Source organism: Liolophura sinensis, chromosome 7 (assembly GCF_032854445.1).
Source record: "Liolophura sinensis isolate JHLJ2023 chromosome 7, CUHK_Ljap_v2, whole genome shotgun sequence".
In the NCBI taxonomy this organism is placed as follows: Eukaryota; Metazoa; Mollusca; class Polyplacophora; order Chitonida; family Chitonidae; genus Liolophura; species Liolophura sinensis.
Genome location: NC_088301.1, coordinates 17551607 through 17568342, shown reverse-complemented (window position 1 = coordinate 17568342; position 16736 = coordinate 17551607). Strand labels below are relative to the sequence as shown.

The following is a 16736-nucleotide window of genomic DNA, read 5'->3' as shown; positions in this document are numbered from 1 at the left end:
CGAGGCGATGTAACGTGACAGCCTCGTAAAAAATACAGAAGCGTATAATATTGACAAAACAGTTCACACAGTTTGTAATCAAAAGGAAGAAACGAGAAGTTCATGTAAAATAAAAGCCCATTTGTACTGTATGAGGTGATGTAATGTGACAGTGTCGTAACAAAACACACAAGCGTATAATATTCAGAAAACAGTTCCCACTTATGTTAAAATAGTAAAGAAAACATTTACACATTAATGACTTGACTTAATGTTAAATATTTAAAGTAAAACAGTTTCTCCTATGATAATAATACAAAGCCATGTGAAGACAGCGTTATTAATAACCTACTCCCTTAGATTCAGTTTCATAAGTTTGCACAAAAATTTTAGGACAGAGACTTTAGGACTCTCTATACTTGTCCCCGCACCCTTTTATTTCTAGGATTTAACTGTTCTCCTTTGATGAAACTTGCATAGACCTGCATAAACAAGATGTGTTCCGCTGACCTATACATTTATTGTAAAAGGCACATTTATGTGTACCTTTAGTGTTCACATACGGATATATGATGATGTTCTACGTTAGATGGATGCAATCTCTGTTTATACTTTGCTGGACCTCGGATCTTACTGATTCTACATGTTGCTGTTTACTATAGGTACATGTGTTCCACAACTCAGAAACATAGTCACACACACATAAATCATTAAAAAGAACACAAAAATCGTCTGTAATACGTAGTAAAGAAAATATTATTGAGGACGTAATTGCCTGCAGTACATACATATTTAAATCAGAAAATCACGCTCGTTTTATATGACACCTTTTTTATATGATCCAATGCGCATTTAAGCATTCTACAACGAAACAGCCGAACTGGAGCTATCTGAGGTATTCCCATTGGTGAATGAATGTTACGACGCGCTCTGGTCATGTCTTAGAACATCACGAAAATCCAGACAAAGCTTTAGGTCAAAGCCCGTGCAATTTGTAAACACAAACCGATAAACAAATGCATCCTATCAAGTCAGCCGTACAAAAACCATTCCATGACTGAATGATTCGCGTGTGAAAAATGATTTCCTACATTTCCTCGGGATTATTTCAATTACACGTATTCTTATTTATAAACGAACGCGTTACGACGAGGTTTGGTCATGTTTTAGAGGAGCATAACAAAAAGCGAAAATTTTCAGGTAAAAATCCGATGCAATTTGTGAATGCAAGCCGCGAAAATCGGTTGAAGCTGGCAGACAAAAGAATCCTAAAAATATGAACAGTACATATGCATGTGGGCATAACCTTCTCTATTTACACGTACTTCTTGAATTACATGTACTTCTGATACTACACGTACAGCTGATATTATCTGTACTTTCGGATTTACATGCTTACATGCAATAACAATAGTTATCACAAACCTTCAAGACAACAGAATCAACTGTATGCGATTTGGAGAGACTATGATTATAGTATAGAATAAAGCCAGTCCTTTTAAAATGAACAAACATTCGGGATCTTCATTCGTGATTTCCAGAACTGGATCCTTAGGTTCGCAGCGGATGGATCTATAGAAGTCACAGGCAATGTTCTTTCTACACACCACGGTAAGAACGGGACAGATGATTTCTACACGAAGTTAGCATATGTGTGGGCTGTCTCCAGATACTTCAGAGCCACTTGATGTAGGAACTGGAACTGATTCTGTAAATGCAGGACAAAATATAGGGAATATATCATTTGCAATGAAGGGATACAGGGTTTGCACCGTAAAGTTATCTCACATAACGTGGGGTACCGGACAAACTCTGCATACCATGTAATCAACATTTCAACAGATGAACAGGGGTCAAATATCCAAGTCCCAGCTTAACTATCTAATGTCTGAGTTATTTACGTTATACAGATACGGGACTACATGTACGTCAATTAAACTTCATAATTATGTCCGTAATCGAGTTGAGTTGTGAATTTCTAGCGTAAATTGTGGATATGGCTCTCCTAACAAAATTAAATATATGGGTTATTCTGCATCGAAAATATTAATATTGACTGTCTCTATTCAGCTAGCATTATGGCAATTGTGTGAACTACAAACAGGTATGTACTGAGAGTAGCACTAGAACAGTGACGACACAATAATAGATTACAAAAGTTAACACGTGACCGGTGAAATATGTCCTCTCTTAATCTTAAGATCTTTACCTTAATCATGGACTTATTCTACCTTTTATACTTAAATAGTAGCAACTTAGACACCCTTTCACACCATGCCTAAAGCGTAATTGTTTATAGCAAAAACGTTGTACATGTGCATACAAATGTAGCAAAGACATACATGTCTAGAATTACTCAAAATGCCGTGATGTTATTATCTAAAAAAACTAGAGATTCACATCGCCATATGCGTGAAAATTTGCAATACCACTTATTACCAAACAAATATAAGGGAGAGTGGTCGCATGTAATTTTGTAAGAATTGGGTCTAGCAAAGACATTATACATATATGCACATATCGACAATTTGACTATAACCCGATATTGTGTGTTATTTACCAGATCTGTGATGATTTGTGGCCTGTTGGCCCTCATCTGTTTCACCGTGTGGATGATGTTCACTTCCTCGTCCATCTTCAGTCTCTCTATCACTGACGTGGCCACACAGTACAGACCGCTTTTCGTCACGCCGTCTCTGAACATCAAGACAATCAGAGCACTATATGATGTGCGGCACTTCTTTGCACCACTCAGTGACCACATTACTTGAATGTACACGGCATAACGCACTGTCATTCTGGTACCACGTTTATATATGAGAAATTACATGAGATATTGGACACATTAAAAAGGATGATTTGTCATCCATTTGCATTATGCCACAGTGTCGCATATATCACCTTATACACAACAACTCTCTGCACACAGAGTAAAACTTCAAAGAAGTAACCACATACTAAGATTGCAACTGCAATTTACCTACAGTGTACCAAAACTGGTACGTTGCCTGTCTTTTGCTGCCACTGCGTCGCCTCTTCTATGACGGACAGCAGTGAGGCTATCGAGTTGAGGGCTGGATCCCCGGTCCAAAAGTTACACCGGAACTGCTTGATAGGGTGCATTACTTTCTGCAAGTACACATAAGAAGAATATTATGTTTTCGAAGATTTGAAAAACAGTAAAACTTTTCACTGTGTAAAACACATACACTTTGTAGAACGCTAAAATCATTGTGTAAGCGTATCCAGGGGGCACAAATATGACATACTTTTACAAACAAATGTCGAGATCAACACATTGTTTGGGGATTTATGTTCCTGCATAAGCTGTCTACTCCATGAATACTTTTAAACATAAAATATTGCCTCCATCTGATCGGATTTAGTGGATAAACTTCCATTGTCCCAAATCGCCATGACAGAAACTAACGGTAATATTGTCATGCTATTGCAGGTCCCAGGATTCTTACCGTATCCTTGTGAGACAAATGATACGTCCACACCGAAAAACCCTCGCACTCTTGTTTGTCCTTGACTTTCACCACAAATGGGTCAAAATGCTTTCCTTGCAATGGCCAGTATATCCCAAGGTCCTAGACACAAGGTGAGATTTAAAACTTCATCATTAACCTTGCATTCATTTATAGCTACATTGGCGCTGTTGTTTTTGTTTGGGGTCCCTTATAGCAGAGGACATCAGCATTCCACTGCAGCCCAATAACCCAGGAGACTTTCCCCAGTGTGGTCGCTCTGAGTTTCAATTCATTCTGGCTTCCTTTCCGGCCGTACGTTTTCTCACATCATTATTTTGACCGCCGTCGTATGAGTAAATTATTCTTCAGTAAGGCGCAAAACACCAATCAAATAAATAAATAAATTTGTTTGTCCCTTTTTAACAAGCGCAACATCTGCATTCTACATTATCAAACGTATCAGTGTTCTTTTTTAATTTGATTGTGGGCAAGCAACCTGCGGATGGTCGTGGATTTCACCTGGGCTCTGCCCTTTTTCCCCCCACCATAATGCTGGCTGCTGTCGTATAAGTGAAATATTCGTGAGTATGGCATAAAACACAAATCAAATAAAATAAATAAATAAATATAGTTTGAAAAATCCAATTTCTGCATATTTGTGGGTGCAATTATTAAACCTGACACAGTCTGTAGACTTTTCTGTTTGAATGATTAAAAACCATCCGCATGACGTTCTAGGATTTGTGTAAGGACAATGGCGATAATCATTGGATAAAACCAGTCACATGTGAACTGAGCACAACTTTACTATTCACTTTTGAGTAACACAAAAACGGTGGATTACATATTGCAATTCGGTCCTTTACAAGGCTTACCTTATCATCTCGCTCTACCAAGTCTATCATGACGATGACAGTTATGCCGTGGTCGTACACCAGACGCCAGAAATCCAGATCTGTGCTGGGCAGAGGAGTCTGAGTGATAATTAGACCCCTCCTCGATTTGAACGTCTGTAATATAGAATCCAGGATGTACAGTTCGTAAAGTCAAATTATTTTTCCAAGAAACATGAAGCCGTGAACATAGAAATGTGGACTGAACAATTTCATTCACAAAAGTGTAAGTTAGTGGCAAAGGCGTATTTAAATCCTCTGTATAACTGACAAAAAACTGGTATATCAGAAACGTTATCAGGTATTTGGTGACTGGCAGCAGTACTTTACTTACTGGCAGGTATACAGCATTGATGTAGTTATTCCCCTCAGGTACAGGAGTTGACAGGTACGGTCTGCATGTGTCCGCTGCAAACATATAAACACACTACGCGTATATACTGTTTTGGAAAACTACATTTTAAAACTGCTGTCCACAAAATACATCTCATGTGGTGATCTGGGTTATTATAATCTAATTATCAAATATGACATACCTGCCAGGATTCTGTCTGATCTGTTTTTGGAGACGTTGTCCGGATGACGTGCCGCGGTGAGAACAGCTTTATCCAGGGGAGCTGTCAGCCTTTGGAGAGACTGTGGCAGAAGCAAACTGATCGTGAGAAATATGCTTAATGTAACTACTAACAAGAGAAGCCAACTCAAACAAAGAGCTCATAAAACGTAAGGAATGTAACTACTAACAAGAGGGAAGCCAACCCAAACATGATCCCATGAAACATAAGGAATTTAATTACTAACGAGAGAAGCCAACTCAAACAAACAGATCAGATGCGACATAGAAAATGTAACTATCAACAACTCTGAGAAAAGCCAACTGAAACCAACAAATCATGAAACGTGACGAATGTAACTACTGGTAAGAGGCAAGCCAACTCAAAAAGACAAACCAGGAAACCTGAGGAATGTAACTATCTGTAAGAGGGAAGAGAGCTCAAGCAAAGAGATCAGGTGAGACTTAGGAAATGTAACTACCAACAACTCAGGGAAAAAATAACTAAAACGAACAAATCATACAAGGTCAGGAATATAACTACCGGTAAGAGGGAAGGCAACTCGATAAAACAGATCATGGGAAAAGTGTTGAATATAGGTAAGAGCAAGAGGGAAGTCAACTCAAACAAGCAGAGCATGAGAAACGTTGGCAATGTCACTACCAGTATGAGGAGCATTTTCCTGCATGTCACTAAAGTCGCCTGTCAAATTAATAATGAAAATGTAAAAGTGGTCTACAGGATGAGTTTATTTAATTACTACCAATTATGTAACAAAACGCAAAACACTTAAGTTAGGATTTAAATACACACCACTGTGTTTAATTTATTGCACGATAAATATGAAAGAGTCGTGCGACAATCGATCAGTGAATGGCGTGGGCATCTCATTATAGTTTCTGGAAGTTGAGAAGTGCGCGTCGCTTTGTTAATTTGTCTGCCAATTTCTTTGTTTCGTATCCTAATGAGGCTTGGGATATTCGACTTCTTCGATCAAAAATGGGGTTTATCCACACACCTGGAACTGTTCCGCCATCTTGGTCATACCGGTTTCTGGGTCTGGGGTAATCAACTCAGCAAAGACACGAGGGAATTCCACACTATGAACACTGCTACTTCCAGGTTTTAACGCTTCTGCAAGCGCTTCGTGAAGGAATTTGTACTGCTCCTGAAGAATGATGAACACAAATAGCTTGATTGGAATAGATTTTAGGAATTTTATCGCACTTATTCTTAACAGAATAAGAAGTAAAAAGGAATACTATTGCCCCTCTCGCAAAAACGGTTTATCATGGAGAAATATGAAAATAAAAAAAAGGTAAAATATGAAGTAAAATTCATCGTTAAAGCATGTTAAAGCTATGAGTAAAAATACTTTCATTTATTTGCTCTGAGAGTTGAAAAGTATTCAAATATTTGAAAATTATGGTAGGCATTATGAGCTATACTGACAGTATCTAGGAACTCTGACGTCACCTTTTTTCCTCATGTTCACCAGAAGGAAGGAAGTGTTGAAAACATTATTCCAGTAATATTTCTCTCATGCGTAAAAAGAGTTTTTCCAACATTCAGTGTCGTGTTTCAGTGAGTTGAATAAACTCCTTGTGACGTCAGAGTTACTAAACTCTGATATTATGGTCCATAAAGCCCACCTTAAAAGTCAAATGATTGAGCGTCTTTTCCTTTAAAGTTGAAGAAATCATAAAAATGACAGGAAGTTCAGATGAAAGAGTGCGCAAAGTTATTCCTAAATGAGGTCTTCAATACTTTTTCCGATTTTTCCTCGAGGACAAAAAGACACTTGAAAATAATTTTTGTACGGTGGGTATTTAAGACTAACTTTTGGTATTCATAATCTTTTTAATGATGTCATAAATGAGGATGTAACACAGGTTTAATCAATATTTTTGTACTAGAATTTGTTTTTCTCAGCTAACAAATGTATTAAACCTCAATTTGGATCATACTTATATTTTAATACGTTCATAAATATTATCATAATTTAGATTAAATGCATATGTTTCGATAAAAACAACAAACTCACATACAAATAAATTTATTAGACAAGCATCACATCCTTATTTTGAAAATTATTATGAATCAAAGACAAATATTAAAAGTTGGTCCCAAATACCCACCATACTAAAATGCTTTCAAATACCATTTTCTCTTGACCCCCCCCCCCCCTTCCCCGCCCCAAAATATTAAAGATTATACTTGCAAATAAGTTTTGACGACCTTTTATTCGATATTGGCATCATTTTTATATTTTCTTCTCTTTTAAGTAAAGATGAAACAGATAACAAGGAAAACAAGTCTCTTCGATGTTTGCTTAAAGCAGTCAAATCAACCAGACAAGGAGGTATCCCCATTGGCCAAAGGCTTATTGCGTTGTGATACGAGGCAGTTTAGACCTGTTGACGGACGATGGTTTCGATATGTGATAACTGTGATATTTACCAGAGTCTGGACCATGTTAACGCGCTGTTCCCGGAGTTGCCTAACACAGGCAGGCACATCCACCACCCCCTCGTCATGAGCCTGGGCGATCAGGTAATCCAGAGCTATGTACGTTCCCGTACGACCCACACCAGCACTGTATGGAGGCAAAACAACCTATGAGAATACCGTATACGATGCAGTGCTTTCACTGTTTTTCAACTGTGTATCGTTGATTCGATAAATACACGTAGGCTTACATGTACGTCACCAAAATGCTTTGTCGGTAGATGTGTATCATCTTTGCACTTGATAGGTAATTTTACAGTTGCAGTTCTTACATAAAACACCCATAAATGTAGATTATGCGAAAAGACATAATTATTTATTTATTTATTTGATTGGTGTTTTACGCCGTACTCAGGAAAATTTCACATATACGACGGCGGCCAGCATTATGGTTGGAGGAAACCGGGAACAGCCCCTGGGAAACCCACGACCATCCGCAGGTTGCTGGCAGACCTTCCCACTTACGGTCGGAGAGAAATCCTGCATGAGCTGGACTTAAACTCACATCGACCACATTGGTGAGAGAATCTTGGGTGCGAAAAGACATAAATGTACTATTGACGTCAATTTGATGGCAAAAATGACAAAAGTTTTAATCTCGAATTGTCGTTTTAATTGTAATTCAAAAACTGGTTCACATTATGTAAATAAACGATGTGAAAACCAGCAACCAGTAAAACCAATACTTTGGAGTAAGAAAGTCGACAGTTTGTTTTTACCATGGTTAGGTAGGTTAAACACCTGGCAAAGAGTTCAAGGTTTCCTGGGTTACCTGCAGTGCACGACAACTGGTCCACTGACTTGCGTCTGACAACTGTTAACTTTATCCCGGAAGTCGAGTAACGCAGTAGCGTGCGCAGGCGCACCGTGATCAGGCCAGGCCGTAAAGTGGAACTGTTTCACAGTTTGACCTTCCTGCTTTCTCTGAAGAAAAAGGCTAACATCAAATGCAAGAGTTTATATCCATCGGAACAGACATTCGTATGATAGCCGTCAACCACAAAGGACGTTCCAGGTCAATAATACCAAGGTCAATTCCCAAACCGGCAAACACAAACCACAAAAAACAAAGAAAGTATATAAACTATGAAAACACAGTGCTGCCCGATCCATAGAATCTACTCTACTCTAGGCGTATCATCAACCCATAACATGCGCAATTTGATCGGAAGTGACGCGGATCCTAAGCGGATCCTACGGCCACGATGTGCGGCCCATGCGTTAATGTTCGGACCATCTTGATCGTATCTCATGCAGGTCTTGATCTACCGGTACATGTTGCCGTTCTACGGCACTTTTGCCTTTTCCTACACACTAGCTATAAACATGACACGATGTATTATCAGTTTGCTTACCTGGCGGGGCAGGTGACGAGAAAAGAGTTGATGAATGGTGTATCATTCGCCTCAACCTAACTCATTCGAGCCAGGTAAGAGGTAAGCTAGCTCAGTGCTTGACTTCTGAGTTTTACTTTACCGTTTCTCGACCAAGTTTATGTGGAAATATAAAATCGTAGATGTAGAAACTCATTCCTGGACAACCCGAGATGATGCAAGTTACCGTCAAAAGCTGTTCTAATAATTAGCCATTTGTGGTGCCTAAATTATCATGTATAAGTTCTGTTATATCTATGTACTATATCTGGCACTTAAATTAACTTCCACGGAAAAATTTGATACTGAAGAAAATCGTGTACTGTACATGTACAGGTAGGTAATGGTTTTGCATTTACCGAATAATTGTGGCAGGACAAAACTCGATTGGCGTATTATCATGATTATATGCGAATTACAGTAACCACGCAGCAAACTAGACCGTTTGGGATTTTTTTGTTTCTCTCAGAAAACAAACCAGGCTGATGTCGAACAACGCGGCATTTATAGTAGGTTAGAGAAATTTACGTGTAAGTGTTATTGCATGTTGTAAAACTCCACGCGGTTGATTGTCAGATCCGATGATGTGAACATCTTGCTGTCACATTACGCCCATCCTACGTGGTTGTTCCGACACACATTCGTGCCAGGTATGTCGCTATGATCGAGCAGTACTGTAGAATGGAGTCATATACAAAGAGAAACAGTCAGCAGTTTTCAATGATGTTGGAAAACGGAAAGACATGCCCTAGGCGACTGAGTGAAATTAGTAATAAAGTGTGTACCATGCAAGAACATAAGTTGTCGATAACAAAATATGTATCTCAGTCGCGATTTGATTTCAACTGTTTATATATCCGACGTGGGGATCTAATTCAACACGATGAATATACCATCCCTCGCCGCGGGTTAAGCGATATTAGACACAATTATAAAGCAGAACACGAGAGATTCTGGATGCTCTGTCCGTAGTGTAATTAAACGAGAATTGCAATCATTGTAAAACGTAAGAAACTTGGAGTGAAGGCGTTTGATAACTTTGACACACTATTTTTTGCAGTAATAACTTGTGAATCGTTTGAAACCGTTACACATCCCACAGGATTTAACAATTGCTACAAGACGAGAACGAGATATGTACACGTTATATGCAGGAACCTTATATTGCTGTCCAAATAAGGGTAATTTACAATTTCAAAATTGAAACCATCCCAACTATCCCTGTTGGGATAGTGGTAAAGTCTGCGAGAGAGGAAAACATTCTGGTCTCTGTGCAAATATGCATACATGTCCAGATAAGATGTGTCATGTGGTGAGTCTGCAGTCTCCTTTAAATCCAGCGAAGGTGGGTAAATATCTTTCATTGGCTTTGTTATACGTGGATTGTTTGAAGCCAGCAGATCATCAACATAGCGTTTAGTGAATGAGAAAGATCAATGGGCCTGGTGACGATTACCCTTTAATAATTTCTGCACATAATGGTATTCATATTAGGACAGGTATAGGTCGGCTGAAAACGGTGTAGGGTGGGGGTGGGTGGGGGTGGGGCGCGGGGTAGTTTGTATCCATCAGAATACTTATGCACTGTTAATTAATGACAAATTCAAACAGGTTGATGTACATCGAAACATCCCATGAAATGTAACCTTTATATGTAGTGGAACTGACGAAAGCTTTGTTGCTTCTGACGTTAAAATAGCGGTGACCGGTTCGTTAAACACGGACAAAATTAGTGATGAAATACGGTGTATTAAATCCCTGTGAGAGGAATAGCGAATGTTCGTTGTGGCGTTTATCCTCATCTTTGTAGACTTGTAAGTAAGATGGATATGCATATTATATTGTATGTTCTTCATTTCGTTCTTGGCTTTGTCTGGTAACATTATTGCTTTTGGTATTGATTCAAACAGGCACAGGTACTAAGAGGTTTATTATGTTTGGCATGTAACAGTACATTGCATGTTTATAGTTGTAGATTTTCCACGTGTTGTCACGTGACGTGTTTATTTCGGTCGCAGCCAGGCAGTCTTGTCTTCTAACTGGGAAACAGCGCCATATTCTCCACAGGTACTACCATAGTGCGGTGGATGTCCAATTCTTGTGGGACAAACCAGGCCGGAGCGCATCTGTGTCATTTACGTGTGATATATGAGCGAAATTCGGTCATCGTATCGCCCACTGCTATGCTCTACAGGCTGTTCCCGGATCTAACTCCTGTAGCCTATGTTTTAAACTATTCGTTGTAAAACTATTTTACTTATCTTATTTTCAGGGTGCTAATTAGGACGTGTATATGTAGGAGTAATTATAGATTAAGTCACACGATATCTTTTGAAAAACTGCATCTGCGGGGCTAATGTATTCGGCTATGCTTTACAGGGCTTTCAATACATAATCCCGGCACGTATTCACGGCATGACGTCACCCCACCAAGGCTCCGCTGTCGACTAGATAGGCAGAAGGTTCAATTTCAATGCTTTTTTTTTTAAATGGAGGTAGCTAATAAAATAGTTTTTTTTTAATGCAGTTTACAGACGAACACTGCATAAATATTGTATTTAAGGAGTATTAGTGTGAAAATAAGGTCGTTGAGCATCTCTTTAAAGGTTTTACATGAACAATTGGAATAAAACCCCATACTGAGCAGATTGACAAGATGCCGTATTCAACCAGTTACCTGTGACCAAGTACATGTGTAATTCTTTTTATCTTACCTTAATGTGTGTCAGTTGCAGAGTTCTCACGGTGAAATCCGCGTAATTCTCCTCCTCCAGTAATGTCACTGTGATCAGACCAAAATTCTCTGATCCTTCATCAGGCCAGTATTGAGAGCACTTGGTCTAACAACAGAAACAGCATGTACACCTGGATATTGTTGGTGCTCATATTTAAGCTGTCGATGATTCTCGTGCTCCCATATTATAAATCACCTTTTGATTTTTGAGCAGAGTGAACTATGGTAAATTGTCAAAAACTTCGCATAAAAAACCGGAATGCGTACAACATCGAAATAAGTTTGTAAAGAATCCGTTTTCGGAAACGTTTGTAACACAACAAAACTGCCTGCAAAGGGTTTCATTACAGGAAAAGACAGCAAATAGTATAACCTCAGTTATTTATGAAGATAGGCGAAACAGATCTAAACGGTATTTTTTCTGACGTTTTAGTACAGTTTCTCCATTTTAGTCAACTTTTAATTAACAATTCTAACGAGACAATGTGCCATGCTGGAGCAATATGTCAGAATACAGATTGTCGCCCCATTTGTACCTCACTTATATATAGTTAAGGGGCCATAACTGGGATCGGGTGACGTAAGCGGAAATAGATGCGTCCTCGGGTTATATAATATCTCAGGTCTCGTTGGTTAAAACTGACAACCGGGTGGCGATTGCGACTGTCCTAATGTGCGCAATTTTCTTCACTTTGAACTGAGATATCTCTTTTGTGCAACACCACAAAAGCAAAGTTATATTTATGAAGCTTCTTGTAGGATTCTTTATAGACGCATAAACACATTTGTTCTGGGGTTGTTTTTTCTGGAATTCCTTTTTCAGGCTTTCTCCAATGATGTCACGGCTCTACTTCAGTACTTTACGGACACTGTCAGGGTGCCTTGTAACACACATATGTACCTTTGCTGCCTCTTTTAGGTTGGTCACCATGACGATCTTCCCAGACTTCTGTTCCCAGATCATGCGCAGAAAATCGTTCAGGATGACATCATTGGGCCCTATACAAAAGTCATTTCATAAAATGTTTATAAAATTCATGACAATGGCGATTTTAACAGTTGGGATCTTTCCGATGATATGAATAAGATGAGAGGAGAATCTGAAAACAATGGTTTAGTCTTCAATCTTCAGTACGTTTCGTCTAAATTAATGGACGTATATTATTCTTTTTTAAAGTGATCAGTTTTTTAATATTAATATTTACTCTTTGCAATTGAGTATTTTTCCTATGGCAATGTTTTGAAGAAACTGGCGCAGACCATTTCTTTATTCTCCCAAAGACAAATGCCGTACAGGTGGTCCATGATAATAACAGCTCATCCAGCTGTGAACATTCACTTGTGACCGAATGCCATTGTTGAATGGCCATTAGTTGCTTATGGTTACAAACATTCCGACTCTCAATTTGCAATTTTGTTCAAAATGACGGCATAGTTTACACTTTCCCCTATTTTCCATTAAAACCAAATTTATTATGTGATGATTCAATGATGCGTTTCTTTTCTAGCACCCCTTTATATTCTAAACAATGATTACAAGTCCAACCAGTTCAAATATATTACTTACCCTGTGAAGCAATGTACTTCTTTGGTTCGTTGTAACCCTGTAAATGTGAAAATGAATTAGTCACCATTCTATTTAGCCAGTAGAAAACGTCCATCAGCGCGCCTTATATGGAAATACAGGTATCGGATACGATCTATAAAACAGTTGCGTTTAGTTCTGCATGCGTAATGCTAGATGTCTTTCACACTTCTTCGAATACTAAAAATCAATTCTAACCGCAATTATGGTAGCTGTAGGCATATCAAAACAATCTGTGCTCTGTACTTGTTTTCCGACACATCTTATAATTAGTAAGTTAATCTACCAGATTCTGTTTTAAATGTTATAACTTACATTGATATAACAAGCATTGATGTAATCCGTGTCCTGGTCATCTGTTACGGACAACAACACCCTAGAATGGGTCATCTGGAACACATATACAATGGAGTATAGATTTAGCCCAATATCTGATATTTGCTGAGTTAGATTAATCCATGTGACCTGAAGCACACTTAAAGAAAGGACAATGTTATTATATACCGTTCAAATAATTTCATTTGAAAAAAAATCATTTGAAACGTAACTACATATTATGTCTGTATCCAATTACATCGTTACTAACAAACAAAGATAAAGAAAAACATCAACATTTTTTATCCCAACTTCTTAAGAAGAGGTAAGCTTAAAGATGTACCACGCCAGTCTAGCATACACTTGGAGACGACCGATCACCTGTCTCGCTGTGTTTTAAAGGCACATAATATATCACATCTTCTCTTCAGGTGAGTCTTATGCTCACGAATGTCCCGTTTTTCAGTTTCGTTCGCCTCCCTTTATGAGAAACTTTTAAGAACTATTTTTGTATAGTAAATGCAATGAAAATAGTTGCCTTACATTTCTGACAAGTCCCATGACACATGGCGCCTTTTTACCGTTAGTGGTGACAAGAGTTCGGATTGGAAACTACCTTATTCTGTGATTCCAGCTATTTAAGGTACATTTTTCCACCTTCATTTTTTTTTTTTGCCTTGGTTGTGCTTTTGTGTTGTCATTACTTGTACAGATGCACACCCTTGGGAACCAAAATAAATATTCCGCTTCATTCCTGCTCAGATAACGCCTTCAATCCCTTGTTATGTTAGAGAGGCCGTAACTTAAGTAAGCTTCTACCAACGTGAGGATTTTACCAGTAACGTCAGGTAGGTCGACAGTGTGATATGGTTTTGGATCCGCAGAATCAATGATTATTCCAAAACATTCGTGTATCCTTTTTAAAGATATAATCTTTAAAGCTGCAGCATTTTTTTCATCTTAGAGCAGTTTAGCCAGGTTACATACCACGACTAAGCTAAAATACTCACACGCTACAAGGCTGCGATAACGGCTTTTGGCTTTGTTCTTGGGTCTGTCCGCCGCAGTGTGTTTTGCCTGCAAGCCCACCAGGAATGTCTGGAAGACATTATAGACATACATAAAAAGTTGTGTTTATATATTCACATTTAAACCTCTTCTTTCTGCATGTTTTCGTTCCTATCTCTCACCGGGTAAATTTCGATAACTGGTTAGTATAGCTCAGAGATTCCTATATTAAAATGAATGGCAACCGTTGTCACAATGGCACAAACATATGGAACGAAACCTAAAGCAGATCACTTGTGAACACAAACATTTTCACAGGTGAGTGGGACAGGTCTTTTAAGCCACAGCAATTCCATTCATTATCATGTAATCTTGGGGCTATGGTAGCCGACGGCATTACCGACCTACAAAATGTGTCATTACCTCAAATTCTTTCTTGAATCCTTTTCCGGCATTTCTCCTCACGAAGTAGTCTGGGAACTCCTCGACAGGCACCGTAGAGGGGACGACGTCAGCGTTAACGTAAGGATTGACGTCACCCTGTGATTCGTCATCCGGATCATTGCTGTCGTCCTCAAACGCTGTGAAATGTGAAGCATGTACATGTACACTAGAAATTTGTTTATGGCTTTCTTAACAGTGGTTTTTCAAGTATTAAATAGACATAAATAGGTCGTTCTGATCATAAACGCTCGAAGACCCAAACAACAAACTCTTTCAGTTTTGAGCAAGACTTCGTGAAACACGTCTAAATTATTGACTGATCGGTTGAACAATTACTGAAACTCTATGCTCAAGAATTGTTTAATTATACCATGGTGACCATGCAATTATAGGTGTAGTTGTGCCCGGGTAAACTGACGAACTTATTACTGACAATTAATCACAATTTGATGACGAATTTCCCCCTTTGCTACGTAAGTACGTGCACAATGAATTGGTGGAACGTCAAGCATAATAGGTGAGGACAACATACAAATCAGATAAAACAGGGTGAAAACTTAATTGATCTTTAATATTTTGTTCGATTTTTTCTTTCAGGAGAAAAGTCAACTGGAAATCATTTTTGCACGGTGGGTATTTGGGATTTGTATATATTGTCTTTGCATAATAATGCTTTAAATATAAAAGTGATGTATGTCTAATAAATTCGTTTCTATGTTAATTTGTTGGTTAAACCCAAACATATCAATTTATTCTGAATTATGATAATATTTATGAACATATTAAAAGTATAGACATTATCAAAATTCTGGATGAACACATTTGCTAGCTGAAAGCCAGTTCTGACGTAAATATATTTATCAAGCCTGTGTTATGTCCTCAGTCATAACATTTTACGCAACGACAGTATGTGCCAAGAGGTCCCAAATACCCACCATACAAAATGATTTTCTGGTGTTTTTTTCTCTTTAACGAAAATTAGAAAACAATCAATTAAAAAGCATCTTTGCAAATAGGTTTGCACATTTTTTTATCGGATTTTGATATGATTTTATATTTTTTCCTCTTCTTCAATATACGACTGCACAGACGGGTGTACAAAAAACCGTTGACAGCGTATTGCCACCAAGGGCAGCAGGGGAATCTACTTCCCTGTTCACGAGTGTCCTGATAATAAACCAGCTACCTGACAAGCAAACAGCTACAGCTGGATTCGTACTGTTGATCTTACTGGTCAGGAGACTGGTAGTCGCACGCAGCCAGCGCTGTTGGCAACTGAGCCACAAAAATGCACAATTTCATGCCAGTGTAATTTGAGTTTATTGGTAGATTAGGTTTAACTGTTGATGTCCATACCTATGTTATCCTGTGGCTCCCTGTTATCTGGTTGGAATATTCTACCCTCTGTCTGATGGTCATGATCATCAGACTTGTGGGCTTCTCTACGTCGTCTTCTGTAATATCTGCATAATCAAAAACATACTTGCATTGGAAAAGGTGATCCACTGGAGCATAATTTAATTAACAAGCCGTACAAAAACATAATCTATGACGGTGAATTGGTAACAGATTTAAGAATTCGTATGGCTTTATCTTCTTTCAAAATCAAGACGTGTGCAAAGTTTTGTGAGAGCAAGTATATCCCATATCGATATAAGCTGTCAGAACAATAACCAAATACCGGAATGAAAACTGAGAATTTGTGTCAAAGTGGCCTAATCTCAAACGATGCCTGCAGCCTGTCTCCATGAAATCATATATAAAATTTCAATTCAGAATGGTGGCCCTCCGTGGCTCAGTTGGTTAGCGCGCCAACATAGCGTAATGACCCAGGAGTCTCTCACCAATGCGTTCGCTGTGAGTTCAAGTC

At 38.5% G+C, this 16736-nt stretch overlaps 1 protein-coding gene and 1 long non-coding RNA gene across 2 annotated transcripts; both read right to left on the bottom strand.

Moving 5' to 3' along the window:
* Window positions 1-394: 394 nt before the first annotated feature.
* Window positions 395-13489, bottom strand: LOC135470699 (receptor-type tyrosine-protein phosphatase kappa-like). The gene is made up of 15 exons (XM_064749733.1): window positions 13415-13489; window positions 13082-13118; window positions 12552-12614; window positions 12416-12513; window positions 11495-11620; window positions 8180-8331; window positions 7360-7495; window positions 5918-6067; window positions 4882-4981; window positions 4680-4753; window positions 4328-4462; window positions 3450-3572; window positions 2960-3108; window positions 2540-2675; window positions 395-1687 (listed from the first exon to the last, which is right to left on the bottom strand). The coding sequence occupies exons 1-15, from the start codon at window positions 13487-13489 to the stop codon at window positions 1613-1615; spliced, it is 1629 nt and encodes a 542-aa protein (XP_064605803.1). The 3' UTR covers window positions 395-1612.
* Window positions 13490-14420: 931 nt separating this feature from the next.
* On the bottom strand, window positions 14421-16465 carry LOC135469691 (uncharacterized). The gene is made up of 3 exons (XR_010444349.1): window positions 16223-16465; window positions 14846-15003; window positions 14421-14512 (listed from the first exon to the last, which is right to left on the bottom strand). It is a non-coding gene; the product is annotated as an uncharacterized LOC135469691 (long non-coding RNA).
* Window positions 16466-16736: the final 271 nt, after the last annotated feature.